General features: G+C 60.9%; 1 protein-coding gene across 1 annotated transcript in view; it reads right to left on the reverse strand.

Annotated features, from left to right (window-relative positions):
* Positions 1 to 17,673, reverse strand: part of ADGRB1 (adhesion G protein-coupled receptor B1) — a 70,182-nt gene that overhangs the window by 34,876 nt on the left and 17,633 nt on the right. The window contains 4 exon segments of the mRNA XM_077166648.1: positions 11,706 to 11,749; positions 13,191 to 13,293; positions 13,482 to 13,557; positions 14,296 to 14,439. Coding sequence (XP_077022763.1) covers positions 11,706 to 11,749; positions 13,191 to 13,293; positions 13,482 to 13,557; positions 14,296 to 14,439 — 367 coding nt within the window.

Here is a 17,673-nt window from a genome sequence, read left to right on the forward strand (position 1 = left end):
CTGCTCGCTAGCTGCAGGATGAGGAAAGGGGCTGGCCGGTGACCAGAACAGAGAAGGGCCCAGAGTTAAAGCAGGAGGCAACCCCACCCCGCCTGAGCGAAACGGGGGACCTCCTGGTCCCCTCAGACTGGGGTCTCTGGGGAGGGCTGTGTCTCCCCTCAGTCCAGGGCCCCAGGAGGGGGCTGGTCTGGCCACCAAGCTACGCCCATGCTCTGCAGGCTGCCAGTCACCCCCCATTACAGGAACCCCTCCCATTCGGCTCCTGCAAGATCACCAACAGCCTGCGTGTCACCAGACGCAAGGGACAATTTCCTGTCCCTTTTCATGGGCCTCAGCTTGCCCGCTGCCCTGACTCTATACCCCTACACACCAGCAAGTCACAGAACCCCTACTCCTCTGTTCCCGCCGTCCCCCCCCCCCAGCTGCAAGGGCGTCTAGAAGGCTCGCGCCGGGCTCTCCTCACCCCCAGCCCAGTGTCCGCGTCATCCTGAACACGCCATAGCCAGCCCCATGTCCCCAACGTCAAGCCTGGGACGGCCCCCGCCGCCCCCTCCCATCCCCAGTCTCCTCCCTCCCACCTGGCAGAGCCCTTGAAAAGGCAACTGAGTCATGCCACCCCCCCATGATGAGTCCTGCCCTACGATGGCCCCCCAGCTCTCCCAGGGGCCGATCCCCCACCCACCCCGCCGTCTGCCTGGCACGCACCGCTCTGGGGAAGGCCTCGTGTCCGCCTGTTTCCCAGATTGTGCTCTGGGCTGCCCACCCCCATTCTTGGGCTCTGGGAGGAGGAACTGGGCCTGTCCAGCTCCCCGTGGCCCCCAGGCCTCACCCCGTCCCGGCACTGGGCGGGGGGGAAGGGGTGCTCAGCCAAGGCTCGTTAGGGAAACAGGTAAGTGAGGGAAAACTGGAAGGATGGGCCCCAGCACCCCAGCCTCCCATCACCCATTCCAGGACCCCCCAGGCTGCCTCACCTCCTCCCTCCTTTGACTACTCCAGGGACCCTCCTTGCTTCCTCTGTTCCCATCAAACCTGCCCATCAGTAAATCTGATGGGCTTCCCTTTAAAATACATGGGGAGCCCAGCCAGGGTTCACCCCTCCCTAGCCACCACCCTAGGAGACATGCTGCTGACCCCTTGACGCTGCTCTGCCGCCTCCCCCCATGCCCCCCCACCCTGCCTTCCCTACCTCCTCCCAGCGCCAGTGCCACCATTTGAGACGTCAGGCCTGGGTCCCTTCTCAGATCCCTCCTTCAGCTCTCTCCTCACCCGGAGCAATGGCCACACAGTCCCTCGGAACCCCCCCACCCTGAGGTATACAGGACATTGGGGACAGTGACACTGAGAGCCAGCCTGCCCGCCTGCCGGCCGTGTGCTCCTTGCTGAACCCGGGTCTTTGCTGCATTCACTGTGCCTCCTGCTGGACCAGGAAGCAGGTGCTATTATCGGACCACGCACAGCTGGAGTCCCCTGGGATGTGATGGACTAATTCACACTTGAGTGTGAATGACTCATAAGGATTCCTCCCACGCTGCAGAAAAAAACCTGAAGTGCACACAGCTTACCCTCAGTGGGGGAATGCAGGCACCTGACAGAAAGGGTACTGAGGGGGACTCCCCCCCCATAAGTCCTCAGCCTGGCTTTCAGGAACTTTCTTCAGCCAGCTTCCACCTGTGCTCCCCGCCGAAAGCTGCCTGTTCCAACCCCATCCCAGGTACAAGCCCCACTTAATCATCCCTCCTTATACCTGCTTATATCAACCTTCTCGGCGGTATCCACTTCCCATCCCTGTCTGTTGACGTTCTAGATGTGGACCAAGGCAGTGCTGAGTCTCCACCTCCAGGAAGCCTGCCTGGATAACCGAGCTTCCCATGGTCCTATCTGTGAGCTCCTGAGCCTCTGCCTGACCCTCAGTCAGAGCCCACCTAGTCGGCTCCCTCTCCCTACTTCCTGCCTCACCCAGCAGCCGCACCTCACCATGACAGCCGCGGCTGGGGGTGCTTCCAGGCTCCCGGGCACTCCTTGGCCCTCGCAGCTCTGCCTGCACCCACTGGCCCAGGCAGAACTACTGGCAACCCAGGATGCACCCACCCACTCCTGCCTCCAGACCTCCCCTTGGCCTGTCCCCCTGACCCAGTGCCCTCTTGGGATGCACACTTCAGGGCTCGTCTCAGCTGCTGCCTCCTCTGGGAACCCTCCCTGCCTTCCTTCTCCATACCCAGCCCCTCACCTGGCCACCAGTCTGCCAGAATCCCCAGGTCAGCCCCATTCCCTTCCCGCTCACCAGACTGGGGGCAATGGCTGTGGACCTGAGGGGACCCTGGTCACCGGACCGCAGACCTGGGGGTCAGACACCTGCCTGGCCTGGGTCTCGCTGAGTTCCAGCTTCTGGATGAGACTCGTGCCTTCTCAAGCCTGCTGGCCTTGCATGTGGGGTTGGCTCCCTGGCCAATTGCGGTGCTGACCATGTCAGAGACCCACTCTGCAGCTCCGGGGCAGGGCCTCCAGACCTTCACATGCTCCTTGCCATGCCAAGATGCCAATCGCCTCGCCCCTGCCCGGCGCCAGCTGCGCTGAGTCAGAGCTTCCAGACTCAGGGATGGAAACCCAGCCCTCCCTGGGGTCCAAGCTCTCTTCTCATCCTCCCCACTCACCTGGGTGGGGGACACAGAGGCCCGGGACAGTCTATGGGTGGACCACGGCTCTTGGAGAGGGCAGATGCCAGCCTCGCCACCCATACAAGGATGCCATTTGGCTTGGAAGGGCTGGGTTCTGCCTCCTCCAGCACGTGCTGGCCCCTCTGAAACCTCTCCAGGCCTCCGGGACGCCTCATGGCTCCTTTGCCCCTCACTCAGAACCTCACCTGCCAGACCTCCAGCCTGGCTCTGCCTGGCCTGTAACCTACCCTGCCAGCTGTGGGGCCAGCTGCCCCCAGTTCCCCACATTCCCGCACTGGAGGGTTCAGAGGCCGGGATGTTCCCTTGTTCATTCATCAAGCTTCTTCCAAGCCAGCCCTGTGCTCTAATCAGTCCCAAATCCTTACCACCTGTGGCCACATGAACTTGTTCCTGCTCTCCAGGCCAATTCTCCCATCTGCATTTCTGGGGTCCATACTGCTTGGCTTCTTAGCTGTGGCATGAGGGTGGGTTCTGGCTCCCCATCTGGTCCTGGTGTCTGCTTGGCTCACCATCACCATCACACCACCACTATCTCTGCTACTGTCACCATCACTATCACATCCCCTCCACTACCACCACATCACCATCATCATCATGACCACCGCCATCATCATCATCATCATCATGACCATTATCATCATCACCACCACCACCTCCACCATCATCATCATCATCATGACCACCACCACCTGCACCACCACCACATCACCATCACCATCACGACTATCATCATCATCACCACCACCTCCATCATCATCATCATCATCATCACCACCACCACCATCATCATCATCACCACCACCATCATCACCACCACCTCCATCATCATCATCATGACCATCGTCTTCATAATCATCACCACCACCTCCACCATCATCATCATCACCACCATCATCATCATCACCACCACCATCATCATCATCATGACCATCATCATCACCACCACCTCCACCATCATCATCACCACCACCTCCACCATCATCACCATCATCATCACCATCATCACCATCATAATCATCATCACCATCATCATCACTATTCCTATCATGCCCCGGCCTTCACGTTATCACCACCGTCACCTCTGCTACTACCACCACCTCCCTCGCCACTATTATTATCACACGGTCACCGTGATTACCATCATCTCTCCAATCTGACCACTTCACTGCTGTCACCTCAGCAGAGCCATCAGTGTGACGACCACCAGGACGGATACTAGCCTGGTCATCACTGACCCCAACATTCAACAAGCATTGACTCAGCACACCACTGGGTCCAAACTGTGCAGGTAGAGAAATATGTCCTGCAGGGCTCATCGTTACACCCCTGCCTCCCCACCCTCCAGCATTTCCCAGTTCATCTGAGCCCCAAAGGCCCATTCACCTCACGTGAACTCAAGGCCGTCCCACCATTCTCCTGCTTCCAGGCACCTCTGCACTAAGGCCAAGGAAGAATGGACACCCGATGTTCTTTTCTCTACCTGCCAGTTTGGAAGTCCCTCTTTTCATCTACCCTGATTCCTGTCCTCCACATCCTTAGTGTGTTCCTGACCATTTTGGCCCCTACAGAGCTGAGGAGCAACCAGCTGCCACCATTCTCTATCACTAGAACAGACCCCTGGGCCACCTAGGGAGCAGCAGTTTTGATGAAGACTTCTGCTGCACAAATAAGCAATTGCATGCCACAGGCAGAGGGAAGCAGGAAGGCGAGTGTTGCAATGGAGAGGGTCAGCCATAAATTGTGTCCCACGCATGCTCGTGGTCCAGACACCCCTAGCTGCCCCAGCCCCTGCCCTCCCCACAGGTGACACAGGCCATGTGGATGTGAAGAAGCCCAGAATGTACTTTGAGGCTACTCATACCAGGGCGGAGACTCAGCGGCCTGCTCTGTGGCCATACCAAGCATTGCCCCCACTAGGAAACTCAGGCTTCTCGTCTGAGCTCTTAGGTCTAGGGCCTGGTCTCAGCCTGCCAGGGCTGGGAATGGAGCAAGCTTTGGCAAGACTTGGTGCAGGGCAGGTGCCCAGGAAGCATCATCTGCAGGCTTCTTCCATACCCTCACCCCAATTCCACCTCTGTTGGGTCACCTTCAAAGCAAGAGAGCTCACCCTCTCTGCTCCTAGAAAGGAAGTGGTGATTCGTGAGTGGACAAGGAACTGACCCAAGGCCCCAAGCCTGGGCACCAGGCCCCACCTCCCTGCAGCCTCTTTTCTCTGCTTCCTGACTCCCACCTCTCTCTGGACCACTTACTCCTCAACACCCAAGCCCTCTCTGCCTCCGGGCCTTTACACATGCTGTGCTTTGAGCCTGGGGTGCCTCTACTCTCCCTTGCCAGGTGAACTCCAGCTCAGCCATCACAACCACCTCAAGCCACCTCTCTTCCATGAACCCCATCCTGAGCTTCCCCCTGGGTGGGTGCTTTGCCCGAGTGGATCACTGCTGTTCCCAAGCACAGGGCAGGCCATGGAGGGTGCCTTCACTCCAAGCAGCCTTCATGGTCCAGGCTGGGAATGATGGCCCCGCACTGGCTGAGCATTTCCTGGGCTCCAGCTGCTTAACGCACATCATCTCATTGAACGGTCACAGCCACTGCTCTGTGCAGAGACAGAAACTTTGGTGGGCAGAGGTCTGGTTGCCTGAGGATGGGAGGTGGCTCCCAAGGGAATGGAGCAGAGCCTGAGCCTCATAGGAGCTGGAGGTTGGGGGTCTGGACAGGCAAGCTGGGGCCATCCTGGAGGTTCAGACGTGACTTAAGTCCTGTGCCCACCGCTGACCCTCCTCACAGGAGGATGCCAGGGAAGGAAGGGGCACAGGGCTGGGCCAATATACAGGGCTTTGGACATGCCGCAGGTGGACAGGTGGAGGAGGGAATGAATGAGTACAAGAGTAAATGAGTGAACGAATGAATGAATGAATCACAAATGAATCAAGTGAATAAGTGACTGAAAAATGAATTAACGAATGAACACGGACAAAAAATGAACAAATGAATGAGTGAACAAGTGAACCAATGAATGAACTAATGCTGGCAAATGAATAAACGAACAAATGAACTAGCAAATAAGTGATTTGACAAATGAATCGAGTGAATAAATGAATGAGCCAATGAATCAATGCATGAAAGAACATATAGACAAACAAATGAACAGATGAATGAGCAAACAACTGAGTAAGCAAACTCTGTCTGCAACTGCACGCTCACCTTCCCCGCCCTTGGCCAGCCTGTGGGAAAGGGTACTGAGACAGGGAGAGGGTGGCCTCCGCAAGGCGGTGCCAAACCAGAGCTTGCATCCAGGCCACCAGGTGGCAGAGCCTGGACTTCAGCCCTTCCCACGGGATAGGCAGGTGGTGCCAGGGATGGAAGCTCATAGTTGGGGGTGCTGATGGGGAGGGGCTGGTGGGGAGCAGTGGCAGCAGTGGGGTGGGAGGTGATGCTGAGGAGGGTGGAGAAGCCTCAGGCTGGCTCTGTCCCAGCCCTTGGCTCCAGTGGTGCCAACACCTGCTCCTGCAAAGCTGCTGCCTGGCTGCCCACTCAGCCACCGGGACCACCTGCCCCACCTGAGCCATCCTACCCCCCCTGCACCCCCATACCCACCTGAGCCAGCCTCAGGCCCACCCAGCACCAACCTGCACCCTCGTCCTGCTCATTTGGTGAGACAAGGACTCACCTGACCACCCACGACCCTCATCCACATGTCCCCAAGGACACTGCCGTCGCGACACACCAACCACCCACCCACAGACGCAGACGCTACTTGATGCCGGGACCCCCAAACACTGTGGCTCCTACAAGGAGGGAAAGCCCAGAGTGGAGGAGCAGCTCTGTGCAGTCCAGCATGCTACAGCTCAGAGGCCGTGGGCACAATGCCTCCATGCATCACCCATGCACCCAGACCAGGACTGCAGGCGGGTCTGATGCCCCGTGGCATGCCTCCTGTTCCCTGCAGAGCTCCCTTCCCAGAAAGCTCCCCACTAGGGCTGCCACAGCCCAGAAAAAGAAAGGGGTGCAGGGGAGCTGCTGGGGCAGCCAGCCAGCCTTGGCAGCCCTGGCATCTGGGAGATGGGATATGGCCCCTCTAGACTGGGAGTGGGGCAGGCATCGCATGCCTGTGGATAGGGGCCCATCTTGTCCCACTGTCTAGGTGATGAAACTGTAGGTTTCTGATCTAGAGGGCAGGTCCAGGGGGCTGTGCCTCTCCGTATTTCCTCCTCCCATATCGGGCTCTCCCCCTATATCAGGGAGGCAGAACGGACTGATTCTCAGGGTGAGACCTCCCTGGTGGATGACCAGTGGAGTGGCACAAGCGCCTAGCAGAGTGCGAGCAGGTGACAGGGTGGGGGCCCTGGGGTAGCCCAGGCTGGTGTGTAGGAACGGAGTGCTCAAGGCTGTGGGCGGAGCCATTGCAGGATGAATGAGAAGATGAGGGAATGGAGGAACGGATCCCCAGGCCCCTAAGATGGGCTGCATTCAAGTGGCTTTTGTTCATTCTCTCCACAAATAGCTCCTGGCACGGGAGACAGGTGACCAAGAGCCAGTGCCTGCGGGGAGGGGGCTTCTGTGGGGGAGGCATGGGGAAGTGGCAGAAAGGCCCGCTTGAGAGGCCCAAAGGCAGAGGCAGCCACTGGGGTCCAGGCCGGATGGAGTCAGAGAGCCCCAGGGACAGGAGCACAGTGCCTGGCGACCCTGGGCAAGTGCACGTGACCTCCTGACCCCCTCCTTCCCTCCAGCTCCCAAACCCTGCAGGTGAGCAGGACAGGCCTGAGGCTGCAATGCACGGTGGCCCTTGCCCAGCCTGGCTGCCCCAGAGGGATGGGCTCTGAGTCCAGGCTTTGGTCGCAGGCAGAAGCTGGGGTAGGGTGCCCCCCCCCCCCCCCCCCCGCTCACAGGTCGAGGGAAGCAAAGCAGCCTCCTAGCCCCTAGCCCCCTCCCTCCCGGGCGTGGATCCCGAGGCCTTTCCCAGGCTACCAAAGAGGCCCTGTGTGGGAGGCTGTCTCCTCCCCACCCCCGCACCGCCCACCCCCTCGGCCCCATCAGGAAGCCTGGCCGGCGTGGGAGAAATCCGGGCTGGGAACCGGCCGCTGACAGCGACCTGGGGACCCTGCCAAGTCTCCCTTCCGCTCCCCCACTCCGCCTGCCCCCCTCATTGCCCTCTCCAGGGAAACCAGCGACGGGGGTGGGGTGGGGGGGGTGAGGCTCTTAAAGGGACCAGGACCTTCATTTAGTCAGGGACCCTGGGAAGGGGGGCTGGGCCTGGGTCCCCAGTATCTACCTGGGGGTTCCCTGGGCATGGCCAGGCCCTGGGGGTCAGCACCCAGACCTGGAAGGGTATGCTGGGTTTCTCAGGTGGGCTCTCTGGTCCTCAGTTTTCTCCACTGCAAAACAGGCTGGTGAAGGATGGGGCGCGGAGGTGGCTCTGTCTGTATTAAATGAGGCGGGCCTAACGGTGCCTGGCAGCAGCCCGCTTCGTGAGTGGAGACCGAGAGAGTGGGAGGGCACGTCAGCCTGTCCAGGACGGGCCGTGTGGGCAGAGGCAGGGTGCTGAGAGCCCACCAGCAAGGGAAACATTGGCCCCAGCTGAATAGGAGCCTGCTGCAGGACTTATCAGAAGGTTATAGACGATGCAAACGTGGACCACGGAGCGTGTGAAAAGATAGGCCTGGACCCTGCCCTTCCTGGAGCCCTCACAGGGCTGGCATCTGACAGAGCACCCTCCAGGAAATGTGGGGGCTGCAGCACATGCGGCCTGCAGGACACCATGCCCGTGCCCTGGGCTGGACTGCCTCCCCCACTCCGGACATCAGTGAACCCTCACTTTCAAATGAGGGCAGAGCAGATGACTTGTGAGTTTTGCCAGCTCTGACTTTCATATTCTCAGTTATTTTGTGCTTTAAAAGGAGTTTTAAAAGACTTCAAAGTACTGGCAGTCTGCCAGGAGCAGAGACCCAGGGAGCTGTCCTTTCAGGACCCCTGAGCTTGACTTCTAGATGCGGTTCTAGTCTTCACTCTCAGAACCATCTGCTTCTCCATCCATCCAACATTTGTCTACCCATCTTCCCCCCCAGCCACCCACCTCTATCCATTTCTCATCCTTCCTTCCACAATCCACCTACCACCTATTCATTCGTCATCCATTGGCTGATCATTCACCCATGTAGCCATCCATCCAAGTCCACCACCATTTCTCTATCGCCCAGCAGCACACCTGCACTCACGGCACCCTCCACCTTCCGTGAACCCATCCATCCAACCAGTCACCATGGGTTATCCACCTGTCCACTCATCCAACTCCACCTGCCATGAGTCCATCCTCTCACTTGCCATGCATCCATTCATTCGTTCATTCCCTTACTCATAAACCATTACTGACCCCCAACTGGGCAACACCCGGTTTTGGGGGTATGGGCATGACTGTCACAGCCACCACTGTGCACCCCAGTCCTGGTTGATTGAGACACAGCTGGTTGAGGAGGTAGACAGGAATGTGCAGAAGTGTCAGTGGTCCTTGCTGCTTCAAGCGTAAGGGAACTCTAAGCCTCTCCACCCATCTTCGTTCCACTTCCCTCCCTGCCAGCCCACTCCGCAAGGCCTCGCTGTCCCTCACAGGCCGGGTTAGCAGTATGGGGGAGGAAGGGCCTTCGAGCCATCCTGTCAGGCAGGGCGCAGAGAGCGAGGGATTTGGGCCCATAATTGATGGCAGGGTAAGGGGGCAGCAGGGTCCAGTGTTCACAGGGCATGGGCAGAAACCTCGATTGTGGCTGTTGAGTCCATACATCTGAGTGTGTTGCGGGGGAGGGGGCAGTCTGCAGGGTCTGTGCTGGTGGGTGGAAGCCTCTGACTCACTGATTTCCATAAGTGAGTGTGTTATGTAGTCGAGTGTCACATGTGGCTGAGGAAGCAGCTCTGCAAGCATGCATCATGTGAGTCATGAAATGTGACCATGCACAAGCCATCCCAGGGAGAAGCAGGATCAGGGCTCAGACTCTGACCAGGGTCAGGGCTCCATGTGTGACCAGGATCAGGGCTCAGTGTGTGACCAGGATCAGGGCTCAGTGTGTGGCCAGGATCAGGGCTCAGTGTGTGGCCAGGATCAGGGCTCACTGTGTGGCCAGGGTCAGGACTCAGTGTGTGGCCAGGGTCAGGACTCAGTGTGTGGCCAGGGTCAGGGCTCACTGTGTGACCAGGGTCAGGGCTCAGTGTGTGAACAGGGTCAGGGCTCAGTGTGTGACCAGGGTCAGGACTGAGTTAGGCCTGAGTGTATGAACAGGATCAGGGCTCAGTATGTGACCAGATCAGGGCTCAGTATGTGACTAGATCAGGGCTCAGTATGTGACTAGATCAGGACTCAGTGTGTGACAGGATCAGGGCTCAGTGTGTGACCAGGGTCAGGGCTCAGTATATGACCAGGATCAGGGCTCAGTGTGTGATCAGGATCGGGGCTCAGTGTGTGACCAGGGTCAGGGTTCCGTGTGTGACCAAGATCAAGGCTCAGTGTGTGACCAGGGTCAGGGCTCAGTTACAGATGAACTCATGGACACAATTGTCCCTGTTTCCCAGCTAATGTCACTTATCTACCCACCCCCATTCCTGCACCAGCCACCCAATCCCTGCGGGGAGCTCTGGGCCCACCAGACCTTTCCCCCTTGATCGCATTCAAGCCTTGCCTCACACTAACACAGACCCGATTCCCCTCACACTGATGGAAGCTGACCCGAGACCCAGCCCCTGGTACCATGACAGGTCACTGGAAAACACCTAATGGGCATGGCCCCCAGCTGATGGTGGAAGAAGCGTCTTGTGCAGTGAGGGGGAGTGTGGGATGCAGCTACCCCCTCAGACCCTGCCCCGTGAGCCCCAGGCTGCCCAGCTCTGGGCTCAGACAGCCTCTGTCACCCACTAGCTGGGCACATCCAGTTGGCCCCCTGGCACCTGCGCTGTAATGTGCATGCCGCATAAAGAGCTGCCAGGGCGATGTCAAGACCCACTGGGGAGGGTCATGTAGGTAACATGGTGCCCGGGACAGCCGTGGGCTCTTTCACAGGGTCTCAGTTACCCTGAGCCTCCACGATCCGGAGGACAAGCAGGAGGCATCGGAGCAAAACCAGGGGCCAGGCTGGGCCCAGAGAGAGGAAGGGCAGGTGAGGCCACAGCTCCTCCCAGCAGGCAGACAGACTCCGTGGCCCAGGGCAGGGAGCTGTGGCGCCAGGAGGCCAGGTCTGCCCCAGGTCACAGCCAAGGAGATGGCATGGGCAAACTCACAGTCCGGTGGCCTGGGGCAGGGGTGAGGGGGCCTGGGGACTTGATTAAGCAGGCTGGAGGGGTGCACCCAGATGGGTGGTGCCAGTGACACCAGTGCCTGACCCCTCCTTCCCTCCGCACACCAAACCCCACGGGCCCAGGGCCTTTGGGGTGAAGGCCAGCCGCCCCAAGGAACCAGCCGGTAGGACCCAGCGGCCATGCTCTCCTGCCTCCTCTCCTGAAATCCTGACCCTCTTTGCAGCTCAGGGTCCACTGGCATCTCGAAGCCTTGGCACAAAGCCCCTCCAGATGGTCGCAGAGGGCCCTGCAAGCCCCCACCTCGGCCCCGACCTCCCCGTGCACCCTGCTGGTTCCCGCAGGAGCCTGGAAAAGAGCTGAGCGCGCCTGAAGGGGAGCGGAAGACGCTTGTGTCTGCGCCCGCGGTCTAGATCTACTGCCCACCCAGAAGTCCGTGTCTCATTCCCCCCGCATTCCAGCGCCAGGAGGCCGCGTGCAAACCAAAGAATTCTGCTGCTTGGGGCGTGTGTGTAACTCCCCACCCTGCCTCCGGCTGCGGGGTCCAGCCTCAACGTCCCTTCCTGAACTGTGAACTTCCCTGGGAGGGAAGTGGCAGGTGGGGCTGGACCTGGGCAGGGAGGGGCTGGGAAAGGCCGAGCAATAACACAGATGGAAGGGGATGGCACCCCGAAACTGAAACCTGCATGCCCCTCATTGGGTCAGCTCCCCAAACCCCACCCTGGAGCCCTGCAGGCCACAAAACCCATGTTGACTTACACATCTGCTTCGTCCCACAGGATGCACGTCTGGTTGGTGGTGCCCTGCAGAGATTGGGGGGGCATGGAGTCAGGGACACTCACCAGCCCCACTGAGCCCGCTGAGGGTCCACCCGGGGATCACGTGGTGCCTGGAGTCCCCCTGGTGTCCTGGATGCTCTGCCTCCACAGGCCCCCTGGGACACCAGAGGGTCCCCACCACAAGCCGCCACGTTTTACCAGGAATGAGGTCCACAGTTGGGGAGGACCAGGACAGGGGCCACTTGGGCCCCCCAACCCCCGCATTGCTGTGGGGCCGTGGGCAAGTCTGTCTGCTCTTTGAGCCTCAGTTTCCCCCTTGTATGGCAGTAGCCCAGCTTCATGCCAAGTGGGGCAGTGGGCAGGGGTCAGGTGGGTACCCTGGGGGCCCCTGCAGGACACACACGCACTGCTCCAGGGGCCTGGAGTTACTTGAGTTACACCCTGAAGGGCATCGCCTGGGGGACAGTGGGGGGAAAGCATCCTAGACACACAGGCACCCCGAGGGGCTGCAGGCCCCCAGCCTTCATGGGAACTCTCTCCTCACCCAGTGCAATAAGGTGGAGACTATGGGTGCTCCCACCTGGTAAAGGAAGGAGCTGTGCACATAGAGGCTGAGTAACTTGCCCAAGGTCACACAGCCCGAAGGGCAGGGCAGGGCTCCTCCTGCAACTTCCCACGGTCCAGGCCTGAGGGTATGCCTGAGTGACTTGCCCCACCCCCAAGGCCCAAGGAGCAGGGGAGGGTGGGGGCCCCAGGGCTGGGTGAGCAAGGACATTGCACTCGAGCCTCAAGCAGATGCAGCTGCCGCAGATCCTCTCGGGCACACGTGCAAACCCTATCCCCAAGGGAGGTGGGTTGCTGGGACCTGCCTGGGGTCACAGCCCAGAACCCAGGCTCCCACCCCAGGGAGGATTTAGGGCCAATGCTCACACTAAAACCCTGGACCCCTGGCTTGGGTTGCTTGGGTGACTGTGAGCTCTGGCAGGGGTTGGTCCTCCTGCTTCCCGGCCCCCTGAGGAGAAGGGGATCTCCAAAGGCTAAGAACCCAGTGCGAGGGGCTGGCAGGGCCACACCCTGGCATGCTGCAGGCAGAGAGAGGCCAGGGCAGACCCCACTCCTGGCCGAGACGGGCCCCACTAGCCCAGCAGAGGCCGGGAAGGGGAGGGGTTAGAGCTCGGGGCAGTAACAAACTCAGGCTGAATTCTGCCTCCCACACGGACCTACGGAATGATCCCGGGCATGGCATGGCTCTCCGAGCCTCAGTGTCCCCAGCTCTAACTGGGATGGAAGAGCAGCTCTCCCGCAGGCGGAGGTACAGAAGGGTTGCTCCCCGAGAAGCATGAGCTCTGCACGGGGTCCCACAGGGTGCAACCGCACACACACGCGCACATGTGCCACGTGCAGGCCCATGCACACACACCCATGCAGACACACCCGCTGTCCGTGCACACACAGGGGCGCTCACGTTGTACATGTGGGCAAACTCGATCTCCAAGGGCGTGAGCAGGGAGCGCGGGGGGGGCTTCACGGTCACGGAGATGACCTTGGAGTTCAGAACAGTTGTATTCCTGGCAGAGAGAAGGGGGCAGAGGTGGTGTCGGGGAGAGCCACCCCTGGCTCCTGACTGCACCCTCGGGCCCTGTCCTGCTCTGGTCCCTTTCCTGAACTCCTGCCCCACACTCGGCACCCCGCCCCCTCCTCAGGGGGGGTCCCCTCTGGCCCCAGGGCACCGCCTCCAATGGCCTGTGGAACCCACCTCTGGAGGGCCAGAAAGCTGCCCAGGTTCCGGTAGAGCACAGTGCCAACCACAAACACAGATGATTCATCCGTCTCTGGAAAATAGCATGTCATCACCAGGAGGTGGCAAGCCAGGCTGAGCCTGAACCCTGCCCTGGCTCGCTGTGGCCTGGGGCAGGGACAGCCCTCACTGGCTTCCACTGCCCCACCTGCAAAGTGAGGAGCTAGAGGGGTGGGTCAGGGGACCGAGGGGGCGGGGCCTCCTGTGTGCCAGGCACTCCCAGCCTCCGTTCCATGGCCATGACTGCAGCTGGCCTCAGCAGGTGGCCAAGATCGCCAACACCCACCCCACCTGCAACACAATGCAGTCAGAGCCAGTGTGACTGCCTAGGGTCCCAATGAGGCAGAGGAAGCCCCTTTTCCTGGACTGCCCCCATCAAAGGGCCATGGGCAGGAAAAGTCAGGACAAGGCTCCTCTTCTTGGCAACCTGGGTTACTTGCTGTGAGACTCTGGGTGAGGCCCTTTCCCTCCTTGGGTCTCAGTTTCCCTATCTCGGGTAGGAGGTGGTTCAATCATTCATTCCACAAAGGATGCCTGGGAGCCTACTAAGATAGGGATGCATGGTTGATGCAGCTGGCTCTTCCCCTCTAAGGCCCTGCTCTTTAGAGAAGGCAGGAAGGGCTTCCTGGAGGAGGCAGCAATGCCTCGGATACACCGAGAGAAACTGTGAGACTGCCCTACTTCTTGAAGCAGTACGCTAGACTCCAGAAGGAACTTTCCAGGATGGTGAGCCCTGAGACTCTGCAGCCTATCTCCCAGCGGGGCCCCTCACCTGCCAGCCCCGTGGAGAAGACACTCTTGGAGACGGTGACCCTGTCCTCGGGTACCTTGGCCCAGTCGCCTGTGGCCCGCCAGCCCTTCATGGGGAAGCTGATGTCTGAGGCTCTGCTGGCCGGGAGCTTATGGATGCTGAGGACTGCGGCGCAAGCCAGGGGGAGCAAGACAGACACAGAGAGATAGGCAGACACGTGATAAAGGAGCCCACAGGGAGCTGAGGACAACTGCCCAGGGGAGTTCAGGGCCTGGGGTGCTCAGGGCTCAGGGGTGCTCAGGACTCAGTAGTGCTCAGGGCTGGAGTGCTCAGGGCTCAGTAGTGCTCAGGGCTGGGATGCTCAGGGCTCAGTAGTGCTCAGGGCTCAGGGGTGCTCAGGACTCAGTAGTGCTCAGGGCCCAGGGGTACTCAGGGCTCAGGGGTGCTCAGGACTCAGTAGTGCTCAGGGCTTAGGGGTGCTCAGGGCCCAGGGTACTCAGGGCTCAGGGGTGCTCAGGGCTCGGGGGTGTGGCTGCTACCTGATGCTTTCCTCCTCTCTACTGCTCAAGGCCTCAAGTGACTTCCCAGACTCAGCCTGCAGCCCCAGCCTTGGGCCCTGGGCCCACCCAGGCTGCTGAGTCCTGAATCTCATTCCTGCACAGGTTCCTACACGTGCCCCCAACTCCCTGGGTTGGGGGTGTCCCCAAAGCATGGCGGCATTACAGGGGGACAGTGAGGTCACAGCAGGTGAGGGCCTGCCCCAGCCCCTTCTAACCCCCGCAGGTCGTGATGGTCACAAGAGGTGGGAGCCAGGCCCAGAGTGGTCACTGAGGGACCCTTGGGGTGGAATGCCTGCCTCAGCACCCTTCCCTCCCCCCTTCCCTCTCCAGCTCTGAGATTTTGGTTGTCTGAGATGTCCCTGGTAGGGGTGGAGGGGACGAGCTGATGGAGGGGCAGTGGGTGAGGGCTGAACTGGAGGGAGGAAAGAAGGTTTGGGATTGCCCTGTGCCAGACGCCAGGAACATCAGGCCTGGCCCGAGATGTGCCCACTCCTGCTTTCCCCGGCTCCCCCTTGCACCGGCCGGCTGCCCATCTCTGCTCCTCCACCCTCAGCACCTGGCCCACACTCCCCCTACTCAGCACTATGAGCACTGCCCTTCCTCCACTCCTGGGCCACAGGCCTGGGGCTCCCACCCCAGAGTAAAGACAAGGCTTCCTTCTCTGAGGACCCCACGACCTGGGTCAGAGCCCCGCACAGGCTGGCGACACCAGATGCATGTGGAAGGGAGGGCTCGGGGCACAGTGGCCTCCTCCGCTGGATCGGCAGTCCCTCGCGGTCCCTGCCCCTCCCCAATGCCAGGTTCCTACCCCTAACCCCGTCTGGGCCATGTGGTCTTCTGGGGACCTGGGCAGCTTCCCTCCGAGAGCCCACGGGACAAGGTCAGGCCTCCCAGCAGCACGGGCCAGGCCTCCGTGATTGCGTGCCACCTTGAGTGTGCCACTCATTTAGCACGTGTACTGGGCACCACCCGTGTGCCAGGCGTGTTCACAGGCCTCTTCACATGCAAGAGGCTGTGAAGAAGGGGACAGAGCACCCGCCCCGCTGCAGGCAGCAAGGGAGCAGCAGGGAGGAGCTGGAGGCTGGAGGGCAGTGGCCCTGCGAACCAGGGGCTGCGGAGCAGGCTCTCCAATGTGGGGTGGGGGAGTCCTCAGGGAGGACACAACGTTTGGCCAAAGAACTCCGGGAAGTGAGGTTGCAAGATTCCTAGGAGAGGAACATTCCAGAATGGGGAGAGGGGAGAGCAGGACAAAGCCCTGGGGCAGGCGCGAGCCAGACACCCCTCACCCCAGGGCCAGAGGGGGAGGCCCAGCAGCTGGAGCAGCTGAGCTAGGGGGAAGGGTGGGTGCAGTGATGGAGGGGGAAATGCACTGGGGGTGCAGGCGAGGCTGTGGGTGCAGGAGGGAAGGGGAAGGTGGGCTGCGGGGAGCAGGCTGGGCTGGTGAGTACGGGGCTGTGGGGTCTCCTTGAGGTGGCCTCTGCCGATGGCTTCTGGTTTCCAGGGAAATGGGGGCCAGCTCAGGAGCTGAGTGTGAGAAGGGGGCCCCGGAGTGGGGCCCGGGAGAGAAGCCGCCGTGAGGGGACATGCAGGGGCCGAGGGGCAGGGGCAGCAGCAGAGGGCCCATGGGTAGTGGTGGGCATGAGTTCAAAGCCAGGCCACGGGGCAGGGCGGAGGCAGGGCTGGGGTGCCTGGCACAGGTGTGACGGGGAGAGTGCAGGGATGGCAGGGTGGGGGGTGGGGGCTGTCGGAAGGACCTGGGGGAGGACAGAGCGGGGGTGGGCGAGGCCTGGGTCTGGTCGGGGCCCCAGGCGTGGAGCAGGAAGTTGGAAAGGGGTGTGCGGTTGGCCCCAGCATGGCCGGGTGGGGGCAATGGACAAGCTCTTTGGAGAAGACAGAGGGGCAGGGAGAGGGCAGGCCTGAAATCCCCACGACGTGCGGCCGAGTGTGTCTGGGGAAGTGATGGCAAACTAGGACTGTCAGGGACAGAGGTGGACAGGCTTAAGGAGTGGGTGTGGGAGGAGGGGTGGCTTGGTCTAGGGAACCTGGTTCGAAGTCGGGAGGGGGGGTGGGAGAAGGCTGGGAAGGGACAGAAGGTCCCAGGACTGTGAGGGGAACCAGCCCACCAGAGAGGGGTTGGGGACAACGGGGTCCTGGGGGAGCAGGGAGGGGAGGGCAGGTTGCGATGTGAGGTTGGGCCGTGCGGATTTGACTGATGGTCCAGGGGAGGGGCGCTGGGACACAATGCAGAGGAAGAGAGAAGAGGGCAGCAGGGCAATGCATGGGCCGTAGCAAAAGCAGGGGTGCCAGGAGGAGAGGTGGGGTGGCCCTGGACCTCTGTAGGCTTGGGGCAGGCTCCCCCGATGCGGGGATGGGGGAGGTCAGTGGGTATCGGGGGGCCATGCACTATGCTGCCTGCCCTGGAAACCGGCCACCATGTCCGGGGCTGGGAGGGCTGTCCCCATCGCGCGCCCCTCCTCCACACGGCTGCCTGACCTCCCCCACACAGCAGGGCCACCAGCCCTGGGATCCTGGGCAGCATGACTCCAGAAGCCTCCCACGGGGCCAGCCGAGTCGGCGTCAGCCGAGTCGGCGTCAGCCGAGGTGGGCCCCAGGTGAGGCCCTGAAACGTGTGCCCAGTGCAGCTCAGCCCCTCCCGCCACGGTCCTAAAGCCAGGGCGTCTCTTCAGGAGAGGTGACAGCCCCTCCTCCGCACCAATGGAGCACGCCTGGACAAGGTCACTGTGCGGGAGGTGGAAAGGGCCCCTGCAGAAGGCCATCAGCTGGGCCTGGGGGGGGCACCTGTGATGTCATCGACCTTGACTCTAGGGGCTGGTACTCA

The sequence above is a fragment of the Tamandua tetradactyla genome, chromosome 6 (assembly GCF_023851605.1).
Source record: "Tamandua tetradactyla isolate mTamTet1 chromosome 6, mTamTet1.pri, whole genome shotgun sequence".
In the NCBI taxonomy this organism is placed as follows: Eukaryota; Metazoa; Chordata; class Mammalia; order Pilosa; family Myrmecophagidae; genus Tamandua; species Tamandua tetradactyla.